The 21,846-nt window shown below is 43.0% G+C and overlaps 2 protein-coding genes across 2 annotated transcripts; both read right to left on the reverse strand.

The window, feature by feature from the left end:
- Nucleotides 1-4,829: 4,829 nt before the first annotated feature.
- LOC137789919 (gap junction delta-3 protein-like) lies at nucleotides 4,830-5,775 on the reverse strand. The gene has a single exon (XM_068583793.1). The coding sequence runs from the start codon at nucleotides 5,773-5,775 to the stop codon at nucleotides 4,918-4,920; it is 858 nt and encodes a 285-aa protein (XP_068439894.1). The 3' UTR covers nucleotides 4,830-4,917.
- A 1,392-nt stretch (nucleotides 5,776-7,167) lies between these two features.
- top2a (DNA topoisomerase II alpha) lies at nucleotides 7,168-20,386 on the reverse strand. The gene is made up of 35 exons (XM_068583714.1): nucleotides 20,238-20,386; nucleotides 18,786-18,932; nucleotides 18,525-18,615; nucleotides 18,354-18,417; nucleotides 18,073-18,218; nucleotides 17,486-17,583; nucleotides 17,181-17,393; nucleotides 16,530-16,703; nucleotides 16,126-16,227; nucleotides 15,864-16,001; nucleotides 15,631-15,769; nucleotides 15,375-15,532; nucleotides 15,035-15,160; nucleotides 14,683-14,793; nucleotides 14,330-14,435; nucleotides 14,085-14,194; nucleotides 13,775-13,867; nucleotides 13,577-13,691; nucleotides 13,347-13,468; nucleotides 12,877-13,025; nucleotides 12,521-12,752; nucleotides 12,290-12,424; nucleotides 11,917-12,117; nucleotides 11,622-11,817; nucleotides 11,269-11,360; nucleotides 10,985-11,164; nucleotides 10,799-10,882; nucleotides 10,324-10,533; nucleotides 9,625-9,745; nucleotides 8,994-9,158; nucleotides 8,475-8,649; nucleotides 8,306-8,361; nucleotides 8,093-8,209; nucleotides 7,615-7,832; nucleotides 7,168-7,493 (listed from the first exon to the last, which is right to left on the reverse strand). The coding sequence occupies exons 1-35, from the start codon at nucleotides 20,253-20,255 to the stop codon at nucleotides 7,359-7,361; spliced, it is 4,737 nt and encodes a 1,578-aa protein (XP_068439815.1). The 5' UTR covers nucleotides 20,256-20,386; the 3' UTR covers nucleotides 7,168-7,358.
- Nucleotides 20,387-21,846: the final 1,460 nt, after the last annotated feature.

Consider the following 21,846-nt stretch of genomic DNA (forward strand, 5'->3'; position numbering starts at 1 on the left):
GTAGAAGGGTGAAATAAAGGAGGAGGAAGAACATGGAGGCTTATGTTGCTGTCTCCGAGCAGAAGACGTGGAGTGACTGAGGTAGACAGCCAATGGGGTGTGGCGGAGTGAGTGAGGGATGGGGGAGGGGGTAATGGTGGCTGTGGCGGGTGGAGTTGGTGTGTGTGACTGTGGGTGGGCGAGAGCGCGGTCGGTACTGGTATTTCTACCCTGTCACATCGTGTTAGTGTGCAGCCGAGCACGACTGCTGAGCGCACCACTCTGGACAGCTCTGCACACACGGGGGGGAACCACACACACACACACACACACACACACACACAGGTTTAAATTCACAAGGACACACAGTAATCACACTTGAGTGCACACACACACACACAGTAATCTCCCACGAGGGCCGTGAGGACATCCAAAACAAGTGAGCACCGTTGGAGGTTTGACAGAAACCAGGGAGAGAGTGCTCAACCTCCCAACTTTACTTCCACTCATCCACCCGTTTATCCATCATTACAGCCCCTCCGTGCACGCTATCGGCCGTTTGTGGATACAGACGATCACAGAGGAATATTGATTTCCTTTATCTATTATTATAAAACTGTGCACTCCAAATGGAAGAAGAGGAAAAAAGTGGGAAAAGGATAAATCAGAACCACATGACGTCTGGCTGTCCCGAAACACAGGGTTTCAATGTTGGGGAAATATTGCAACCTGATGTTCTTGGCACCGCGCTCCAGTAACACAGGCAATATCTTGTTTTTGGAAAGAAGCTCTTCAAACCCAGATGTCCAGACTGCACAAAGCTACAACTGAACCATAACAATTTACTTTACCGCCGTCGAACACATTGCCGCACTCGGCCAGGAGAGCAGCCAAGAAGCGTCATCGTCATCAAACGGAGCTATTGTGTCAGCGGGGGCCGAGCAATCAGCTCATCCACTCTCCAGGCACTATATGCAACATGGTGAAGTGGCCCGAGCCCAGGGGCTTTTACGCAATGTTTTCCTTGAGAAGAAGGGTTGAGTTCGGATGAAGGTACACCATTCACATTGCGCCCCCACCTCGCAGGGAAAACAGGGAAGAAGTGAAGAGAGCAGTTGGAGGGAGAGACGACAGCGAGGGAAGAAGAGAGGCAGCAAGAATATTTCACTGTAAATACTGCGCTCACACTGTGCACCCTGTGGCACGGGAAAGAGAGGAGCGAGGGAGGAGGGGGGTGGGGGGGGGTGTACAGATGGAAGGGCGAGGAGGAGGAGGAGGAGGAGGAGGAGAAGATAAAGTGGTGAGGTGTGATGTGCGGTGACCCAAGCTCTTCGGTGACGCCATAAACTTGGAGGCACGCTTCAGCGGCTTTGAGCGGGGACAGAGACGTAAGCTGTCTTTGGCCCGCCAGAGGTCAGCCAGCACACACACACACACACACACACACACACACACACACACACACACACACACACACACAAATGCATAGAGCGCTTACAGCACTGCTGAAGGTCATGAAGGTCACGGCTACATGAATGAGCCTGGATATGTTGCGCAGTAGTACACTTCTGTTCACATACAAAACATTCAAACAGGTTTGTGTGTTATCACTCGAGGGGCACGCTGACAGCTGCAGCTGGAAATGTTAGAAAGAGTTTATTCAAGCCCCGGGGCATTTCAGCAGCAACAATAACACCGTTGTGTGTTGGCTGTATGTGTGGATCCTTTAGCTTAAAAGAGGAGTTCAACATTCTGCAGCCTAGCTGGCTTAGCTTAGCATAAAGACAGGAAACGGCTGTCCTGCGGTTACGCAGGGAATGAGAACAGGACTGGAGGGTTCGGGCGGACGGGCAGGTCCAGGTCAAAGCGCCGGAGCGACAGAAGCTCCAGAGCCACAACACAAGAAACCGCCACACACGACATTAACAACATCTGCATAGCAACTATGACGTTATGAGGCGTAAGCTAGCTGCAGGGCTGATGAGGAGAGTGGCAACAGGTGTGTTGGTTGATTGGTGGAGGAGTCAGGTGATGGAGAAAGGAGGGGAAGTCTGTGGTGGATGGATGGAAAATGGCAGCAAAGAGGCCCGTGGAGGGAACGTGGACAAAGCTTCAGAATGTTTCATAACCTGGCTTTGTCCGAAGGTAACACAATCTGCCTGCCATCCCCTGTTATGCTCACTAAAAGATATGTTAAGCTAATCTGATAGCGGCTTTGTCGGTTTATATTTAATGTCCCCGGATAATGTCCAATATTGCTGTGTTTTTGGTCTCTCATGGGAAATATCTGTCTCCTAAGCTGCTTAATGCTCCACTGGGGTCACAAGCTAGCTGCTAACCGTGTCTGGCTACACTACAGGATGAAATCATCGGGTGGTTTTCCAGGTCTTTGGGCAAAATGTAATGAAGCTGCCACGTTTCATGTGCATGTCTGCAGCTGATGGGCGCTCAAAGGTTAAAGGAGACACACAATGCAGTACGACAGGGGGCTGACAGGGGCCCACGGCTCAACTTTGACTCTGGTCAGGGATAATTCAGCCCTGACTCCAGGTAAACACACCAACACGTCCAGACACGGGGAGGTAGATGATGCTGATGCATAAATATAAACGTGTCAATAATGTGACGAATTGGTATTTACTTGCAAAAGCATTGTTTTATTTTTAAATGTTTTAAAAATGTCAGACTAACTTGGGTGGACTGAAATCAACATTACTGTATCGCAAGTTTCCAAAAGTCAAGCCAGTCAACAAACGGCTTGATTTGTTTACAACTGTGCACTGCGCCGCAAATAAACCAATCAAACAGAAAAGCAAGTGAGTAAGCTGTTGCTTCTGTTTGGAGCGACGTCTCTTGAATTTCCCCTTGAAAAAGACAGCTTCTTGTCAAGAGAGGCGCCGACATGACTCCGCAGAACGAGAGATGCTCTGAGAGCGTGTGGAGGTGTCAGTCATCCGCACCGAGCGGACTGGGGACACAGGTAGAGAGCAAAGGGAGCCCCTAAAGTGTCTCGTTCAAGGTGGAGAGAGAATGGAGGAGGAGACGAAGGAGGAAAGAGGGAGGGGGGGATGCAGAGAAAGATGTTATCGCTTCCATCACCTCCTCCGTGTCGGTGTGAAGGGAGTCGCTGGAAACAGATGCCCTACATTTTCTTTGAGACAGACTCCAGCAGCGAGGCCTCCCCAGATTCAGAAAAGACAGACGGAAGTATGGAACGACAGGAAGGAGGAAGGAGACCCAAACAGGCCGACTTTGACTTTGACAAGGCAGACATGAAAAGGTGGAGTCGCGGGCGAACAAAAGGAAACAAGGAAAGTTTTGACTGTAATCCACTTCCTTCCTTCCCTCTCGAGTGGTTATATAAAACACATCTAGAATTCTGTTCTATGCACATGAAAGAGCCCGCACCGCTTTGCAATCTGCATAAACGATGCATCCCGGGAACAGCAGGAGGCGCATGTGTGTGTGTGTGTGTGTGTGTGTGTGTGTGTGTGTGTGTGTGTGTGTGTGTGTGTGTGTGTGTGTGTTTGAGTCAGAAATAAGCTTCTTTTGGCAAGTATTTAGATTACTTTGTGTTTAGAAGAGCCATTTGGATCGCTGGCTGCTCTTCAAATGACAATCACATGTTCTTCATGAGAGTGATCTCACTGTAAATACAGCAGTGACCACCAAAAACAAAGAACTAGTTTCTTCAATTGGCACGATGATGAATATGAATTAACAACCGCGGTGTCATGCAGAGGTCTCGCGAAAGAAATCTTCTGGAAACTCAGGCGGGGGGATGCTGTCAGTTGTCAAATGAAGTCATCTTGCTGAAGAGAGCGTGAGAAGTTTGTTTCTGTTTCAATGCTGCCACCTAGTGTTGGCAAAACACACTTAGAGGAGGAAAGGACGATTTAAAAAAGAAATTAAATTTTTTTTTAATAGTATTTTCATGTTTTGGTGAAGGCCTTATGATGTTTCCTCAGCAGCTAACATAAATGAGTTTAGAAAATAAATAATATAACAGTGACAGAATAGTGTTTTGTTATTTTGTGCAGGTTTCAACGTCTGAAGGTTGAACATATTTCCTCCAGACATATTTAAACATATTACAATAGTATTTTCTTTTTAAGTAAACTTGATCTGATAACAATAAACAAAACACATTTTGGAGTGGATCTTTAATGTTCTGCAGGTGAAGCGTGATGATGAGTGTCCAACACAAGTGATGCAGTTAAGGACCATATCATATTTCTGTTAGGACACAATTAAGGGCAGTTATTAAAACAAATACGATCCCATTTAAATGTGAAAATAAAATGTAATTGTCTACATACAGAACAAAAGAAATGAACAAGTAGCTCCATGTTCAACATGACACAAAGCTGATTCTGACAAGCAGTTTGACAGACGACATTTTTGCAACAACAGTCAGAGAGAAACTGATTCACTGATTGTCTCATACATGTGTTATAGTGGAGAGATAATGAAATGACTTCATAATTATATTATTCAGTGAACAAAATGAAAGTAAAACCTCCGGCTGAAACATCATTGAACTCACAAAACATCCTGAATTGTTTGTGCTAAGCCAGAAAATGGCTTCCAGCAGTTATCATCATCTATAGATTTTAACTTCAGTGTCCAAAACCACTGGAATAACACAAAGTGTCACACAACCAGTTCTCCTCATAACAAAGACCCGGTCAGAGTGAAACAAGTGCATCATGTTTATGGTCTGTAATGATTCACGAGACCAAACAAATCAACCACGCGCCGGCCTTATCAGCGCCATCGCGCTTCTTTTGTCTGTGCTCAGTTCCTGATCTTATGGTCTCCTAAGTGTTTCCTTCTGATATCTGCAATCATGAAATCCCCTTTTCCTAAACAAAAAATAGTTACATTGCTCTAACATTCACATTAAAATAGGTGATGGCTGTTTGAATGGAGGCCGCCTCACACCATGAATGTCCTGGTGCTCACATATTTGCCTCCCCTGGTCTTGTGGCCGATGCTGGAGCCCTTCCTGCTCGCGCTGCTCCTCAGTGAGCCGGCCTTCGGCCTCGCGCCGCAGGGTTCTGACATGGTCCTTTCTCGTGGCTTCTCCTTCGCCCCGTGCTCCTGCTTGATGTTGTGGAGGTTCTGGCCGACGCAGGAGTGCTCCGGGTTGAAGGGCGGCTGGCTGCAGCAGAACCACTTTAAGGAGCTGTAGAAAAGCTCGGCACAGCTGGAAATTGCCGATATCACGCCCACGGTGAAGTAGAAGCAGAGGAAGACCGTTTTTTCCGCAGGGCGGGAGGTGAAGCAGTCGACTGTGTAGGGGCAAGGAAAGCGGCTACAGGGGAACTGGGCCTCCACCTTGAACCCGTACAGCATCCACTGGCCCACAAGGAAGCCAAGTTCTGCCAATATGCGGAAGGCCACATTGACGACGTACAGCCTCCGTAAATGCAGCTCCTCTCTGTCGTCCCGGCTGCTGAGTTGGCAGAATTTAGAGCAGGCGCTCCTCTTGTTGCGGTGATGCATGACATACATGAGGAAAACCAGGGAAGGCGTGGCAATGAGGACGATGTGAAAGACCCAGAATCTGTACTGGGAGATGGGGAAGGCCTCGTCGTAGCACACCTGTTTGCAGCCCGGCTGCAGGGTGTTGCAGGCAAACTCCGCTTGCTCATCTTCAAACAGGTCACTCGCTACGATTCCCAGGATTAGTATTCGAAAGACAAGCATGAGTAAGAGCCAGAAACGACCAAGCATCGTCGAGCGGGCCTGGAGGCTGTCAAAGAGTCCACCGAGGAAGTCCCATTCGCCCATGATTGCAGCGTCTGTCTCCTTTATGGCTTCTTAGAGAATCTGGAGCTCTATCCGCCTGTCCGTCTCTGTCTTCTCTGGTTCAAAAACGGAAACTAACATGCATCTTATTGTCTTTAATTCACGACTCATAGTGAGACTAAAACGACCAATCTTCAGGTCAAAGGTCGGTCCCAGGTTTATGCGCCTACAGTGGTGATAAAGGATCCCGCTCCAAAGACCTGAAACCAAATGTAAAACATTATTCCACCTGCAATAAAAGTAATTATCCCTATAGGAATAAAACAAGAATGTTTGCCTATAATAAACACCCACAGTCTCTTTTTCTTTGTTAGGTTTCTGAGAGATTGTAAGAGGAAACAGTTGAACCCAACTGTGGGAAAACATTGGTTACTGATTGCATAAAGCCGGTATTCGCTACAAGCTGCTACTTGTGGAAGGCTGAGCCGCTTGTCTGTCTGACGCTTTCCTCTTAAAACAGTCTTTAAGAACGAGCCAGAAGCAGCGAGAGGACACGACAGGTTCAGCCAAAGGCAGACTGACAAAACATACCTTCTCTGATAATCCTCAGAAAAATACTTTTGGATGTTTTTCTTCTTCCAGGAGGATAACAAACTAAAGGAAGATTTGAACAAATACAAAATGTGTCCAACAAAGCGTTTTGTTCAATGTGCACACCAGCTTCTATTCCTCCTTCTCTCCAAATGGCATGAGATTGAGGTTTGCCGGGTATAACATTTAAGAGGGCGGCAACAGTTTAGGAAATTCCTGCTACGTCCTAATCTGTACTCATCAAGAGTCCCAGACAGGAGTGTTTATCCAAGAAAGGCACAGTCTTGATGAGCATTTCAAAGAGCTTCCTAAATAGCAGGAAGGATCCGTTTTAAGCTCTACGAGCAGTTTCCCCACAATGGACAAGATTAAAACTAGCACATTGCAAACTGTACATGCGGAGAACGGCATTCACTGACCAGCTTTTATAAACACCTGACGAGCTTCAGGACTCGATAATTGAATTGAAGCAAGCAATAAAAATAGTTGCCTAGTGTTGATATGACTTTGGATCAGTCCAACATAGTTACTTACTCGAAATGATCACAAACTAAACTTTTGAACAAAAAAAAGTATCGTAGAAAGCAAATATTTACCATCTCTTGATGTGGAAATGTTACTTATCCGTTCACATTTCACAAGGACTGAGCCCCGTTTCATCACAGTACATCTAGCACATGTGCGGCTGACGCTCCTCCCTCAAACCGTTTGAAAAACTGAGAACCTAACTTGTACAGACAGATGAGATTTCACTAGACGTTAGCCCTGGAGCAAATAACAAGTTCAAGCATAATCAATACAAAGATAACTTTATTTTTTTTGAAATATAAAATGAATAGCCATTGACATATTTACAGGACAAAACAACACGAACAAATGAATTACAAAAACATTTCAAGAATTCCAAGACTAAAACTAGATTAGCGTAAAAGCAACCATCCTTCAGAGTAAAAAAAAACAAGACATTAATTGAACAAAATACTTATATCTACTTAAATTTAAAAAAGGATTTGTGCAAGTTCAATTTAAATGTCTTAATCAGAGTCAGAGTCCAGGTTGTACGTTGCAGGTTTACGGACACGTTTTGGCTTGTCTCGCGGCGGCACGATATCGGCTATCTTCTGGTCTGGAACCTGGAAGCTGTCGTCCTCGTCCCAGCTTTTGGTTTTCTGCAAAAGCAAAAACATTCAGCTATGACAAATGTGTTCATTTGCATCTACAATACCTAAAAGGAATGAATAGATTATTAAAAGTGGGTGCACATGGTCCATTAACCACGTAGAAACTGACCTTGCTGACGGCAGAGGTTTTGGCCTTGAGGCGTGACATGAGGTCGTCTGCGCTACTGTCCGAGTCGTCACTGATGACCTGTTTTCGCTTCAAAACTGGTTTTGATTTTGTAACCGGAGCTTTGGCTTCCCTATCGGAGTCGCCGGAGTCAAATGAAGGGATCTGCTTGGCGGCTTTGGACTTAGAAAGAGCATCGAGGATGGACGGCTGCTTCACATCTGTGAGAAGTTTAAAAAATAACTTTGCCAATTAGAGAAGGGTGCATTATATTTTAAACACCAATCAACACGTGCTTATCAGACATGTGAGCAACTATTATGACAATTTAACCGTTACTGTATTTTCTTGGTACAAATTGCTGAGGAATACAAACAGCTTCATAATACCTTTTAAACTTAACCAATGCATCTGCTCTTGAGTCTGAGACATAAACCACTCTGAGCCGTGTCTACTTAAGCTCAGCAGCTTGTCTAATTACCTGCTGCCTTCTTAGATGCAGCTGGTTTCCTGGCAACAGCAGCTTTTTTGGGTGCAGACGTCTTGGTTTTACGCTGAACTGGAGCTTTGGTTGCAGGCAACTGATCATCAGACGAAGCTGCAAAAGTACCACAAAGTGCAAATAATTAAACCTCAGAGTCCTGGTTCAACGTTTCACGAGCTCATCCCGCGAGAGTCCCAGGAAATGACTCACAGCTGGACTTGGCTTTTGCTTCTTTAACTGGCGGTTTGCTCTTCGTCGATTTCCTCCTGCATGAAATTGACAACATTTTGATTCGAGGTCAAAAATATGAAATACAAAATAAAAAATCTTGACGTGAAAGAAGCTTCGTGAATCCTGTTATTGGTCGTTTCGTACTCACGTGGGTTCAGGAGCTTTGGGAGGTGGAGCGGGAGAGTCCACGTCGCTGACAGCCGTGGGCTCCGGGACAAAGCTATCATCATCATCGCTGATGACGGCTTTCCGTTTTGGAGCATCCTTTTTCCCCCAGTCATCAAATTCATCTTCACTGTCGGACATGCTGTACTTCACCGCAGCTAAAGACAAGCGCAACAGAATGGTTTGACTTAGCAACGCTGCCATGGGAATCAGGGGAAGTAGCAGTTTGTTTAACTAAAGACCTCCTATAACAGACAAGTACACAAACAACTGTTGCTAAGATAAGTTTAGGGCGAATTGAGATTGAGAGCTAATTAGCTTCTTTGGAAATGCTTTTCATCCGCGTTGTCATTAGAAGTTGCAAACATTTCTCGAGTGATTGCATCTTGTCGTCGCTGTCTGGGTTGTGGAAGATAGAATAGTGATGAGGCCAGTGACATAACAATGGATACAACCTTGTACCTAAGCAATGTTAGTGGTCAGGTTCATCTGTCAGATTCACCTTTAGTTTTGCGTTCAACTCTCTCCCTGGGAGCAACCACTTCCTCTGCCTCCATTTCACCGTCGGACGGTACGGCATCCGACTCGTCACCCGACGGCGGATTATTTTTGGACTTCTTGGAAACAGGCTTGAACTGCAGCGTGCTCTGCCTGCTGCTTGACGCTTCTGCAGAGAAGTGTGCTTCAAAGTCATCTCTAACAAAAATGCATAATAAACATCGGAATAGTATGGAGCCCTCTAACTTATCTCCAAAGTACATTATCATAAATCAAATAAGTAGAACACTTAAAATATATTAAACAAAACCCCCTTTGTAGTTCGAAATGCTCTGAAGGTGGTGGAAGTTTGCAAATTATGTATTGTGCCAGAGCTGCCATGATGTCAGTGACAAGCCATTGCTTACTTGTTGATTATAATAAAACTATATTTTGATCACAATTGTTGAACACTGATTTAAAAATAACTTACCAATCACTTCTTAAATTTGTTTGAAATTAAACTTTTCATGAGATATTAAAATGATACATCACAAGATGGATTGTACAGTCTGATCTGCTTTACCAGAGAAAGTCTTAAGGAATGAGCTCAGCGGTCACCTCAACTACTGCCAGTGGAGGTTTCAGCCACTCACCTTTCTCCTTTGACTGGGTTTTAGATTTTCTGCTCAGTCGTGCCGCCAAGCCAACCTCCTCAATCGGCTCATCGTTCTCTGCAACGTCTCCAAACTCCATCTTCAGCACCACATCTTCTGTCTACAATTACAGAAACGAGGTCAAGCTAAAGGTTGCTTTCAATTGGAGCGTGTGCTGTACCAAAACAAGATACAAGACTTAAAACCCACCAAAAAAAAGTATTGGGCAAAGGTAACTAACGTTTTCATAATATGTTCACATGTAATCTAATGAAATGTAGTTTGTGAGAAACGTGTTTTCACATCAATATAAAATGAGTAAGAATTAATCTCCAATATTAGTTTAAAATAAACAGCAAATACATAATTAAAACTACTATGACAAGACTTATTTTTAATTGATACAAATACAATCTTTTATTTCTATATCATTTGAATTGTTTTATTATGAGAAAGAAAAAACTAAAGTAAAAAGGACATTTACATTTTTTAATGGTGAAATGATTTTAGCCTGGAACCTTGTAGACCAGCTGCTATCACTAAAAGAACAATATCATCAATAAATCTTCAATTGGTATTGACGGCAGAAAAAGGTTACATTCGTAAGTTACATGTGTTGATCAGATATTTGAGCCGATCCGTGAGTTTTGTAAATATGAAGGCAGATAAAGAGAGCTTTTGTCTCGTGTGAAGACGTACCTTGAGTTTTTGTTCCTTCTTGCGTTCTCCTTTCCTAAGAATAGCCCTCCTGTTAGCTTCCGCTTTCATAGAGCTGGTAATGCGCGGCACAACGCGGCGGCCTCGTGGCGTGGGCAGAGTCTCCTTCATCACCTTCATCGCTTTGCCTTTTCCAGCCCCCTTTTTAACGACAGGCATCCTGGCAGCCTCCTTTTCCTTTTCCTCAACTCTCTGAGCATGAGAAACAAGATCAGAAGATTATTCAGGAGCGAAAGGTTTGACAGCGACAACTGACCGTAACCAAAGGCTTAGATCGATTCTCATTATGTATGCAGGCTCACAAGGGGTTGGAGATATGACAATTATGTATTGTGAAAGTTGCATCGTTAAGCTCGCCTCCACATCTGTGGTAAACATACTGTAGTTGATCATATGTGACTGAGGCGGTGCGCTTTTATGTACAGAAGAAGCAAGTGGTGACAGAAAGAGACAATACCTCCAGTTCCTCGCAGAAAGCAGCAAGATCTTCCCTCCACAGGTCTGTTGGATCCTTCTTCTTCAGGGTGTTGAGCTCCGTCATCTAAGAAACAGCAATTGGGTCCAAGGTGTTTGCATGAGATAAACCAATTTTGAAGTTTTACATTTGAAGCCAGTAATATAACAGTATAGCTGGACCTCACACCTTAGTGTCCCTCTGCTTGCACAACTCCTCTTTCTTCTCTTTGGTCAAATACCACATGGGCATGCTCAGCAGGTAGTTGTAGTCTGGCCCGCTGGTGTCGTCCTCCTCCTCCTCTGTTGCTGCTGCTGCTGCTGTTGCTGCTGCTGCTTCCTCCTCCTCTTCCTCTGCGGTGTCCACATTCTAAGAGCATGAACACAAACATATTATATTTGCCTTCGTGGAGGCTGACTATCTAGCATTCTGAATTCAAGGAGCTGAAAATCATATGATTCAAAGTCTCCTACCTTCTCTTGGGCCTGTTTCCAAGCCTTGACTGGGTCAGAGTCGTAGCCCAACTGCAGCAGCATGCGAATCAGTTCCTTCTTTGGCTTGTTCTCTAAAAGTGTATGAACGTTATTAATACTTTGATGAAAGAAAATCAAAGCACATTCATGTTCTGCACAATTTTGGGCTAAAATGATCATTTACATTGTGACTGCTATGGATATGACCATTTGTGTTTCAAATAAAACATTTAAGTAGCTTTTCTTTAACACTTAATTTGATTACCGAGTGGACAGTAATATAAAAAAATATTTGTTTTCCCTGTTTGTTCGTCTTTTGAATCAAATTGTTTGATGAACAAAAAGTCACTCACCAATGACCAAGCTGCCCTCAATTTTCTCCAAGATGAAACGGGCCTGGTTTGTGAGTTTGGCATTCTCTGCCCCCAGCATGCCGAGCAACCAATCCTTTCTCAGCACATAGTACTTCATCCTCAACTCAAAGAAGTCCTTGAGAATATTCTGCACAGACTCGTACTTATTCAGGCTGCCCACATGGTCAAACAGAACCTAAAGAAAAGAAAATAATAATCACAGTCAGTTCCAGGAAGACTGGCTGCATCCTCTCCCCCTTAAGCAGTAGATGTGTTCATGTGTGGCAGCAGGTACCATAGAATTGCAAGTGAGGGTGCTTTGAAGTTTGAAGACTTTGTGGAGGCCAGCAGCCTCTGCCTCACTCCGCTTCTGTTCCGTCATCGTGACGACAAAGCGCACAGTGGTGTCGGTGTGGTATTCCTTGTAGTCGGTGATCAGAGGAGGGACCTTCTCTGTGCCGTTCAGCATTGGTTCCAGCACGTTCTCCTTGTACACCTAGACCACACAGAGCAGTGTGAAATTACTTTTTGATGTAATTGAGATGATCGCACAAGTACTTCATTAATTTAGTTCAATTCTTGAGCCAATGTTACAAGCAGCATCAACATGCATGATGGGTCATCCTGAACACATCCCTACTAAGTAGGACGAAGCTTTAGTGACTAACCTGCGTCCAGGATTTAACAGGCAACTCCGAGATCTCAATGGTGGTGGAATTAATGATGGCCACCTCTCCAGTGTTCATGAACTGGTTGTCCATCAACTGATCAAGTGTGCCTTTGAAGCCTTTGTAGCTTGGAAGCTGTGGGAGAAAAGGACACCGTCATCATCTGGTTTCTCCACTGGGAGGCACAAAATAACAGGCTCAGAAAAGCAAACAGCTATTTCTTGTCCTCACCATTGGCAGAGGCTCATCGCCGTTGAGCATCCGGTGGATGTTGCCGACGATCTCTCGTACGTCAAAGTTGGGGATCTTGCTGGCCCAGCCTGTGCCGATACCTTCGGCACCGTTGACCAGCACGGTGGGGATGATCGGTATGTACCACTCAGGCTCCACGCGCTGGTTGTCATCAACGTTGTACTTCAGCAGGTTGTCATCCACAGGTGGGAAAAGAAGGCGGGCCAGAGGGCTGGAAGAAGAGAACATTGGGGGTAAAAAATTGAATTCATTACCAATTAAATAAAGCATTCAATTAACTCCCACACACTCCTGAATCGTAAGCCTTAATTGTAGTTTGACGGGAGGCTGCTGACCTGAGCATGGTGAAGATGTATCGAGGGCTGGCAGAGTCCTTGCCACCATGCAATCTGGTTCCAAACTGACCCATAGGCAGCAGCAGGTTCAAGTTGTTGCTTCCCACAAAGTTCTGGGCTAAACCAACAATGGTCATCATCAGAGAGACCTGTAAAATTAAGAGTAGAAGAGAATAAATCAACAGCATTATCAAAAATACTAAATATAGCAAGCACTGTTCACCTGAAAGTGAAATATTTATTTAGAAGCAGAAGGCTTCAAATTCAGACATCAAATCCAAATCAACATAAGGGAGTTGCAATGTGCAAAAGCAAAAAACAATCCAACAGGAACGTTACAATAGGCAGGGGCTTGACATCAAACAAACAGGCTACTTTTGATACTGGAAGACAACTAAAGAAAACCAAAATCATCAGCATTATAAACACATGTGAGAAATTAACTCATCAAATTTGTAATGTCATCTCACCTCTCCATGGTGGTAGGCTGACATCTCAGCCACCGAGCCAGCCAACTGGGCGACCTTCACTTCCCGCTTGTCATTTCTTTTCAAGCAACAGTACAGCACCTTTCTCTGGCCTGGCTTCAGACCTGACATACACACAAACGCAGAGATAAATTAAACTACTCGCACACCTAACAAACAGTGTTTATTAAGATTTACAACGTGTTGTTGGTGAACATAATCATTTCTCATACCGTCCACCAGGCAGGGAATGGACCTCTCATTGTCGGAGTTGGAGAAAAGTACCAGCTCCTTGTTGACGAAGTCATTGTACGAGAGGGACTTGGTGGACGCACTGTACAGGTACTCCTGTGAAGAGACCGCAAGATACAGTGAAACTCAAAAGAAAACAGTAATAAAGCACAAACATTCATCAATAGTTGGGACGTTACCTCTGGCAGGTTGTGAGCCCTGCGCTGACGCCTGTTGACCATGAAGTTGGTCAGCCACTCTTTACGCTCGTCCACCTTCTTCTTGCTAAAGGCCTGCAGGAAACAACAACAAAGGACACAAGAACCAGATATTAACACTCCGACTAATATTGATACTATCGTCTGGAAGTTTGAGAACTTAATAGTGCACCCTGTAACTGGTTTACAAAAGGTCCTCGAAAGAGTTATTTATATTTTATGTGAGCCTCCCCAGGTGTACTACAAATTGAATTGGCTGATAAAACAGCCAACAAGACGGGTGACATCTTACAAGGGTGATAGCTTCATCATCTTCAGGTCCACAGTACGTGAATGGGATACGGTGTCTCTGCATATCAGAGAAGTACTCCTTGGCTTCCTGCGATGTGCTGGTTCCCAAACCTGGATGGACAAAGGCCAGAAAAAGGTTAAATAAAGCATTGTAAAGACACACAAGGTTATTACCATCACATTGGCCAGGTATGAAGGGCTGCTTACTTGTCATGTATACTACCACACAGGGGTTTTATAACAAACCTTTGTAGTATTTTGTTCTCCAAGATTTGTGGTTGGACTGGCTCTCCTTCCATGCAAGGTATTCAGGGATACTGTAGAAAGACAGCTGAGATTTCTTATGAGTTGCCTAAAGAGAGGGAAAAAGGAAAAGTCTGTTAGCAAAAGTTCTCTGGTTTTGACACCAGGTGGCAGTGCTGTCGCAATTTCAGGGAGACTACTCAAAAAGTGTGCACCTCTACCAGGTCTAGAAATCCTCTTTTATCTCACATTATGTATTGTTTATTCCAATATGATTTAGCTACTTTAAATACATAATTAAATAACTTGTCAAACACAGCACAGATATCTTGTGGTTTCAGTGGGAGACTACTCACCTTGATGATAGGAGTGATGAACTCCTCCAGGAAGTTGTGGCGCAGCAGTGACGGCCAGTTATGGTGGATAAAGTTGATGAGAAGGCCCTTAATGTGGGAGCCATCTTGATCCTGTCAAAATCACAGCAATAGAGAAGAGTCAAGTTGTATTAATGTTATCAGTAAAGATGAATCTACTCAAACTTTTACATGAGACACTGCGCCTAAACTAAAGTGTGTGACAAATGTGAAAAGTAGAGTTAATAAAAGTGCTCCATGACAGCACTAAGTTTAAAAAGATGAATACAAATGTAATGCATTAAACAGCAAATTAAAAAGTTGTCAAAGATGAGAATAAAAACTCCTGTCGCACCTGATCTGTCATGATCATGATCTTTCCATAACGCAGAGTCTTGAGGGATTCTGGGTCGCTGTAGTTCTTCTTGTACTGAAGGCCGATGATCTTAATGATGCTGTTGATCTCGGCATTGTCCATGATCTGATGAGGAAGACCAAACTAAATTACAGACAGATAATGCTCATGGCGATTCTCTGATTGAACCCATTGTCATTTTGCATTTTAAGATATCGTGAATGCATCCGTGTCCATTAAAGGTAAAAACAATACAAGCCATATTTTTACATGCAAGACATGTGCATCTGAACAGCTGCTAAGTAATGACGAGGAGCAAAATGCTGTTGTTTAGCCTAACCTGCTTCAGTGTGGCTTCCCGGACGTTGAGCATTTTTCCTCTGAGAGGGAAGACGCCATAGCGGTCCCTGCCGATCACTCCCAGCCCAGACACAGCAAGTGTCTTGGCCGAGTCTCCCTCAGTAAGGATCAGCGTGCAGCTGATGGAGTTCTTCCCACCTGCCAGAGAACATGGTTATTGCAGGATGATGGCGGCTAAATTGCTTTCTCATCAGACCAAGACTGTGCGAAAGAGAAAACTGGTGTGTATACAATACCTGCATCGTTGGCATCATCCAGTTTAGGCACCCCTTTGATTTTTGTGTGCTTAACACTTGAACATTTCTTGTTTAGTTGGGTCTGAGCCTTGAACTGCACCCAGTTCATGATACTTTCTACAATCCCACAGGATGTGGCCTATGGAGAACAGAAAATGAAGAGCAACTTGTGATATCTGAATGATTGCACTTCTGTGGCTAAAAATCCAGTGCGAGTGATTCTTCATTGGCACCTGTTTAATGAACACGTTACTGAGCGGACAAGTGGACCCAAAGTTCTTCTGCTGCAGTGTCATGTTCTCTTTGGTCTGAGAGTCAAAGGTCGGGTTCTCAACCAGACAATTGACAAACAGACACAAGTGGTTCTTCACCTGGATGGAGGAGTGCAGGATTCTCAGTTAGACTAGAAATCTCTGGATCATTTTCCACAAACGTGTAGTCACGTAATTTCCGCTTCATCCAGCCCCCCAGAAGACCACAATGAAATGATTGTACCTGGAAAGGCTTGATGACCACCCCAGCTTTGTTCTTCTTCTTCACCACTTCAATGAGCTTGCTAACCACCTGGTCAGCAACATAGTCAACGTGCCTCCCTCCCTGAGGTCCAGAGTACAAACACAAGATCCCAGTTAGAGAATAAAGAACATAGGTCTTAATCATAGTGACACAAAGTGATCAGGAGAGCCGCCAAACTTCTACTTAGCTGCCAAAAGAGCCTGGTCTACTGTTTCAGTCAGCTTTAAATGCTTAAATTTAAACAGGGCTGACAAACTAAGATACAATTAAAATGCATGCCCAGAATTCCATCAGACTAAAAATGTAACTCTTGGTTTAGCTTTGAGGTCAGAACTATGAGTAAATATATCAGTCTGTTACACATATGCAATCAATGGCATTACCTTGGTTGTAGCAATACTGTTGACAAAGCTGACTTGCTGGAAACCTTTCTCACTCATGGTGAGGCAGACCTCCCAGCGCTCGTTGACAATCTCGTGGACCACGACGAGGGGAGCGCCAAGCTCGTCCACTCTGTCCTTCACATACATGTCCACGTAGTTACGGAAACCTGTAAGCTGGCGTACAAAGGTGGTCTTAGTCTTGATCACAAGATTTACCCTCGACATGCTAATGCAATAACCGGTAAAATTACTCATAAGTATAATAAAAATGGTAGAAATAAATATTTATGTTTGTACATTTAAAATATTCAACGCTTACATTAAAGTCATGTTAAAGTTTAGGATGTAAAAAAAGGCGTTGAGAAATGCAATAATATATAATTTAGTACTCAGAATGCAAATCCAATTTTTAAAAAAAAAGAAATTTCTCAGTGCAAGTACATTGGCCTGAAATTTAATCAGCTTCAAAAAGTGAAATTAAGTTTCTGGAAGCTGTCTTGACATTTGTGGACTATGTGTCAGAGAAATTTTTAATCCATTAATGATATTTGAAAGGACACATACAACCACTTTCAGTTTGGTGAGAGATGGCCGATAGGTAGAAGGTTTAGAAAGCAACAAAACGAAAAGTTAAACGCCACGGTAACTTACTGGCAGCTTCATGCCATTAAAAAACACACGGACACCCATAGTGGATCCAGCAATGTCGTACGCCCTCCTGGTCATCAGAGCCACTATGTCTTTGTCCAGGATGCTCATTTTAAACTTGGCTAGGTCCGGGCTGAAGGTGATGCAAGTGTATTCCTCCCCATCAAAAGGTTTGATCTGGGAATCCCCGGTCCTGCCCATGTTGTCATACCAAGTCTGTGGAAAACATAAAGATATTGTGAAATTACATATTTCCCTTTCAAGTTACAAGAATTACAAAATAGTAAACGTAGTCAGCCTCCACGTACCTGCTTGAATGTCTTCTTTGAGTCTTTACAGGAAGTCTCTACAGTGAACTTTGTGCTAAAGATGTTGCAAAGCTTAGCACCATATCCATTACGTCCACCTAAAGAAGGAATATTGGTATAAACAGGGTTAGGATACTAGAAAAGCAATAGTCAACTGATTAAACACAAACCATCACTGTATACAAAACCCTATGTGTGGCTTTAAATTACATCTATGTTGACTACTAAGGTCTTATGTTCATAGTTTGCAAAGGTGATGAAATATTTTTTTGGGAACATTGATGTTTAAACTATGCTCTTACAATGGAGTCTATGTGATTATTAAAAATAATTACTAATGAAAAGTGTTTGTTTTAATGGGGTTTCAATAAAAACATTTATTATTGATAAACTGCACTTGGTGCTCAATCTGTTAACTTACAGTGTAAATTTGTCATCACAGACCTAGATGTCTGAAATTGTTTGTGATTTTAAAAAAGTACTCAAAACCAAATGCCAAGATTGACAAAACAGAAAAAAACAGGATGTTAAAATATGATGTATAAATAAATACACTTCAGTTATCAGAAATCATATATCAGTCTCACCAGTGACTTTCTTCTCGTCATCATCGTAGTTACTGGAGGTGAGGAGCTGTCCAAAGATGAGAGCAGGTACATAGACCTTCTCCACTTTGTGCTCCACCACAGGGATACCCTTCCCATTATTCCACACGCTGATGGTGTTGTTCTCACTAAAAAGGAACATACACACACACACAATTTCATCATGTGCTTCTTGTATACTAATTGAGCTGGATTTGGAGCGATTGGATTGTGAAATATTTTGAGATCTTAATTGGTGTATAACATTGTTATACATTACTCACATGTCTATATTGATCTTAATGATGGACATGCTCTTGTCCCTCTGCTTATTGTCAGCTGCATTTACTGTTGAAGAGAGGGGGAGATCAGTATAAAAAGACCACCAAGTGATCACCTGCAACTTGTTTTTTTACTACACACACTATCTAAAATTGTGTAAGCTATTTACTCACCAAGGATCTCGTCAAAAATCTTGTAAAGCCCCGGCACAAACGTCACATCACGGCTGTTCAGTTCATCCTCCTCATCATACACCCACATTTGCTGAGAAAAGAAGTATAATGTGAACCATTCATTCTTTGTTCTCCTTATCGATATGCTGCAACTTTGCAGAGAGCAACATTCTTCTTCTGAGATTTAACCAAGGACTTAAATCACGAAAGGTATGTTAAAGAAGCCATCCATTTCAAAGATATTGCAGTGGGACCTCTTACTTGGGTGACGGGCTCTACGGAGCCAATGTAGGAGTCCGGTCGCAGCAAAATGTGCTCCAACTGAGTCTTCTTCTGGTAGATCCTCTCCACTGAAATACGCTTCGGATCTTTCCTTGTCTTCTGGACCGGCTTGTTTACAAAGGTTTGCTGCAAATGACACAATGTTATCTTTTGAGATTTCTTTCATTGGCGACGAGGCTTCATTTGTGCTACAAATAGCCTTGGTAGAATGTGTCACCCAAAGATACTTCAGGATGGCGGAATGTTACTGGTGACAGATGTGTATATTCACGCACACGCACGCTCACTCATCTCTTTCGACTACACCTTGAATAAAGACAATGACAGCGGCACTTAGGCAGCACTTGGATGGCTCTTACTGATAGCACTTTGTAGTTTGACTTTACTTGACAAATTGTACTGTCTTGATTCTTGTTGTTATCAGTTCGTACTTACGGTTGAATGCACTTATTGTAAGTCGCTTTGGATAAAAGCGTCAGCTAAATGACATGTAATGTAATGTAATAACACTTCTTCAGGACCAATTAACTATAACATTGGCTCACGTTAAACGGTTGAATTATATATTGCTTTTATTTCAGACTTGTGAGTCCATATAGCAACAAACAGAACAACAACAATACATAAAATAAAATACAATACGAGGACACAGGTATAATTATTAGTTAAAAAAGTCACTCCTGGTTTCAAACATTCAGACACTTGTTCCAATGCTTCCAGAGACAAGGAAAATACCTTGTATCACTCTGTTTTGGCTTGGTTAAGGCTTTTTTTGTATATGAAGTTCCTCAATGCAGCATGGAAAGTGGGAACATTATGAGTCACAACATGTGACTTGCACTTGCCCATCTGGGAAGTTTTAGCAAGATTCTGAAAGCATCATTAAATACCCACTGAATCTTTTTATTTGTTGTTCTACTATAACTACACCACAGGTGGGCTGTATAGAGGGTGGTACAGTATGCTTATGCATAAAGTTTGCAACACTGCCGCTGCACATCGTCATCATCACTTGTCATCCCTGATAACGTGACCGAAAGATGTAACTTCGTGCAGCAGATTCAGCTCCTCGTCTCTCATAAAAAATAAAACATGTTACGTCTCAGCGTTGAATGATTAAGGAAACAAAGCAACGTGAAAGTTAGGGTTACCAACAACCAACTACCGTCAGCCGGAAAAACGTATCGGCCTCAAGCGACATCAAACTGTCGGGACAATAACCCTATAAAGCTATTAATAGTAATTATGTTCTTCACCAGTGCGTTAACGGTGGTTACATGATAGGTTATTAACGTTAATGACAAGCGTAAAACAGTGTTCGCGAGCACAATGTAGCCGTTGCTAAAAAGTTTCACAAACAGTGGCGTTAGCCGCTGGCTAGCTCCACAAGCAGCAAGTCAGCGAGCAGCAAATGTCGACGTTTGTAGTTACCATTAGCGGTTCCGCCATTCTTCATATATTTTCTGCTCAACCCTGGTGTTTAAAACTGACTATAGCTCACAAACGACCACCTGAACTGTTGCCTGACTGCACTTAAACTGACTGAATCGAGGACCCGCTATGAAAATTCAAAACTTGGATGTAACTTCTCCCGCCAGCTGAACCGACCAATCAAACGAAGGCCTCCTGACGGTTTCCTCCAATGAGGAACACAACCCTCCCTTTTTTACCAGTAAACAACCAATAACCGACGGGTGAAGAGGCACGGATATCGTAAGACCCGCCCACATTGTGTCTCACGGCCAATCACCTTCCCGAGATAGAAAAGAAGAGAAAAGAATCATACACGCTCGAAAAAATAAATAATCTGATTTTATAATAGCTGCTCTATGTGAAAATAAACATTCACTTTTGTAAACAGTGATGTCTTAATTGAATGACTAATAAAGTAATTATATTTGTCATGGATCACATGTTCATGATTGAGCTACAATGAATACACCAACACTGATTAAGGTGAGCTGAAACAGTGTAGTATGATTTATCTTACAAAACATGATCAACATTAACCCTTTCCCAATACATGCCAATATATAAATGCACAGCTTATAGCACATATCTCATTTATAGAGTGGTCACTGAGGATGAACAGTGGTATGTTTTGTTTATTTGTTTGTTTGGGATGTAGCCTACTGCAGCACACTGGAAACCATCACCATGAGATTGCTGACTTTGAGCTTTTAAGGTGTTGGGGATCATTATTGGGTGAGCATCGTCAGAACCACAGCCCATCTACCCTTTGGCGTTATGTGTAAAAGGGCTGCAATTTTCACACAGTTCATTTGGTATTGATGTAAACATCATTAAATCTTAAAGTCAGCACTTTGCTCGCACTGTATGTACTAACGATAGGCTACAAGTGTGCAGCCACATGTCTTGAAAAGCAAAATGTAGTGGCAAAGCAGACCTCTTTTAAACGCATACTTCCGTTTCAGTGTTTCTAAAGCTTTTGACCATATTCCAGGTGAGAACGTTCAGTTTTGTCTCTCATAATCAAGTCTGTGTTACAATTCTATTCTGTTCTATGCCTCACTGGTTACAAAGTTTATTGATGGCATAGCACTCAAGCTACTGTATGGCACTTTTAAAGCATGAGCATTTTCTTTGAAGCCTAATATAATCCAGCAGGATTTACAGAGTTCAGGGAAACTGTGATATTCACAGTTGCATAATGACATTCAGTATTCACGGAGCTAAGGGAAGCCACAGTATTCAACGTCTGTCTGCACATTCCATCTTATTAGCATCTCGTCTTGAAGCTACACCTGCTAAGTCTGCAAATAATTTAACACCTCACCAAAAAGTAAAATGTTTATCAGCACCTGAGGAACTTGTATCAGCCAAAGTAGCTACCGGTGACAGCTGCTTCTTACACACAAGCTAAATTTCATACTGAAGATGTAAATCTCATAGATGAAGGAAATAGCAGCAAGTTCAAAATGCATCACTTTTGATTAATCAGGAAGTTGACAACACTGACACAGTTCAAGATATATGTTCACACGATAACTCAAAAACTATTGGGACAATTTAAAATCCA

Source organism: Clinocottus analis, unplaced genomic scaffold, assembly GCF_023055335.1.
Source record: "Clinocottus analis isolate CAN_PGR_092001 unplaced genomic scaffold, fCliAna1.0.p SCAF_19, whole genome shotgun sequence".
Lineage (NCBI taxonomy): Eukaryota > Metazoa > Chordata > Actinopteri > Perciformes > Cottidae > Clinocottus > Clinocottus analis.

Bases quoted from the DNA above. Each gene is read 5' to 3' on its own strand.
- top2a (XM_068583714.1), bottom strand. The intron at 16,002-16,125 runs GTACAATCATTT...TCCTCCATCCAG, and splicing joins TGGTCATCAAGCCTTTCCAG to GTGAAGAACCACTTGTGTCT. The intron at 8,650-8,993 runs GTGAATCTGACA...GCTTGTCTTTAG, and splicing joins AGTTGAACGCAAAACTAAAG to CTGCGGTGAAGTACAGCATG.
- LOC137789919 (XM_068583793.1), bottom strand. From the start codon at position 5,775: ATGGGCGAATGGGACTTCCTCGGTGGACTCTTTGACAGCCTCCAGGCC.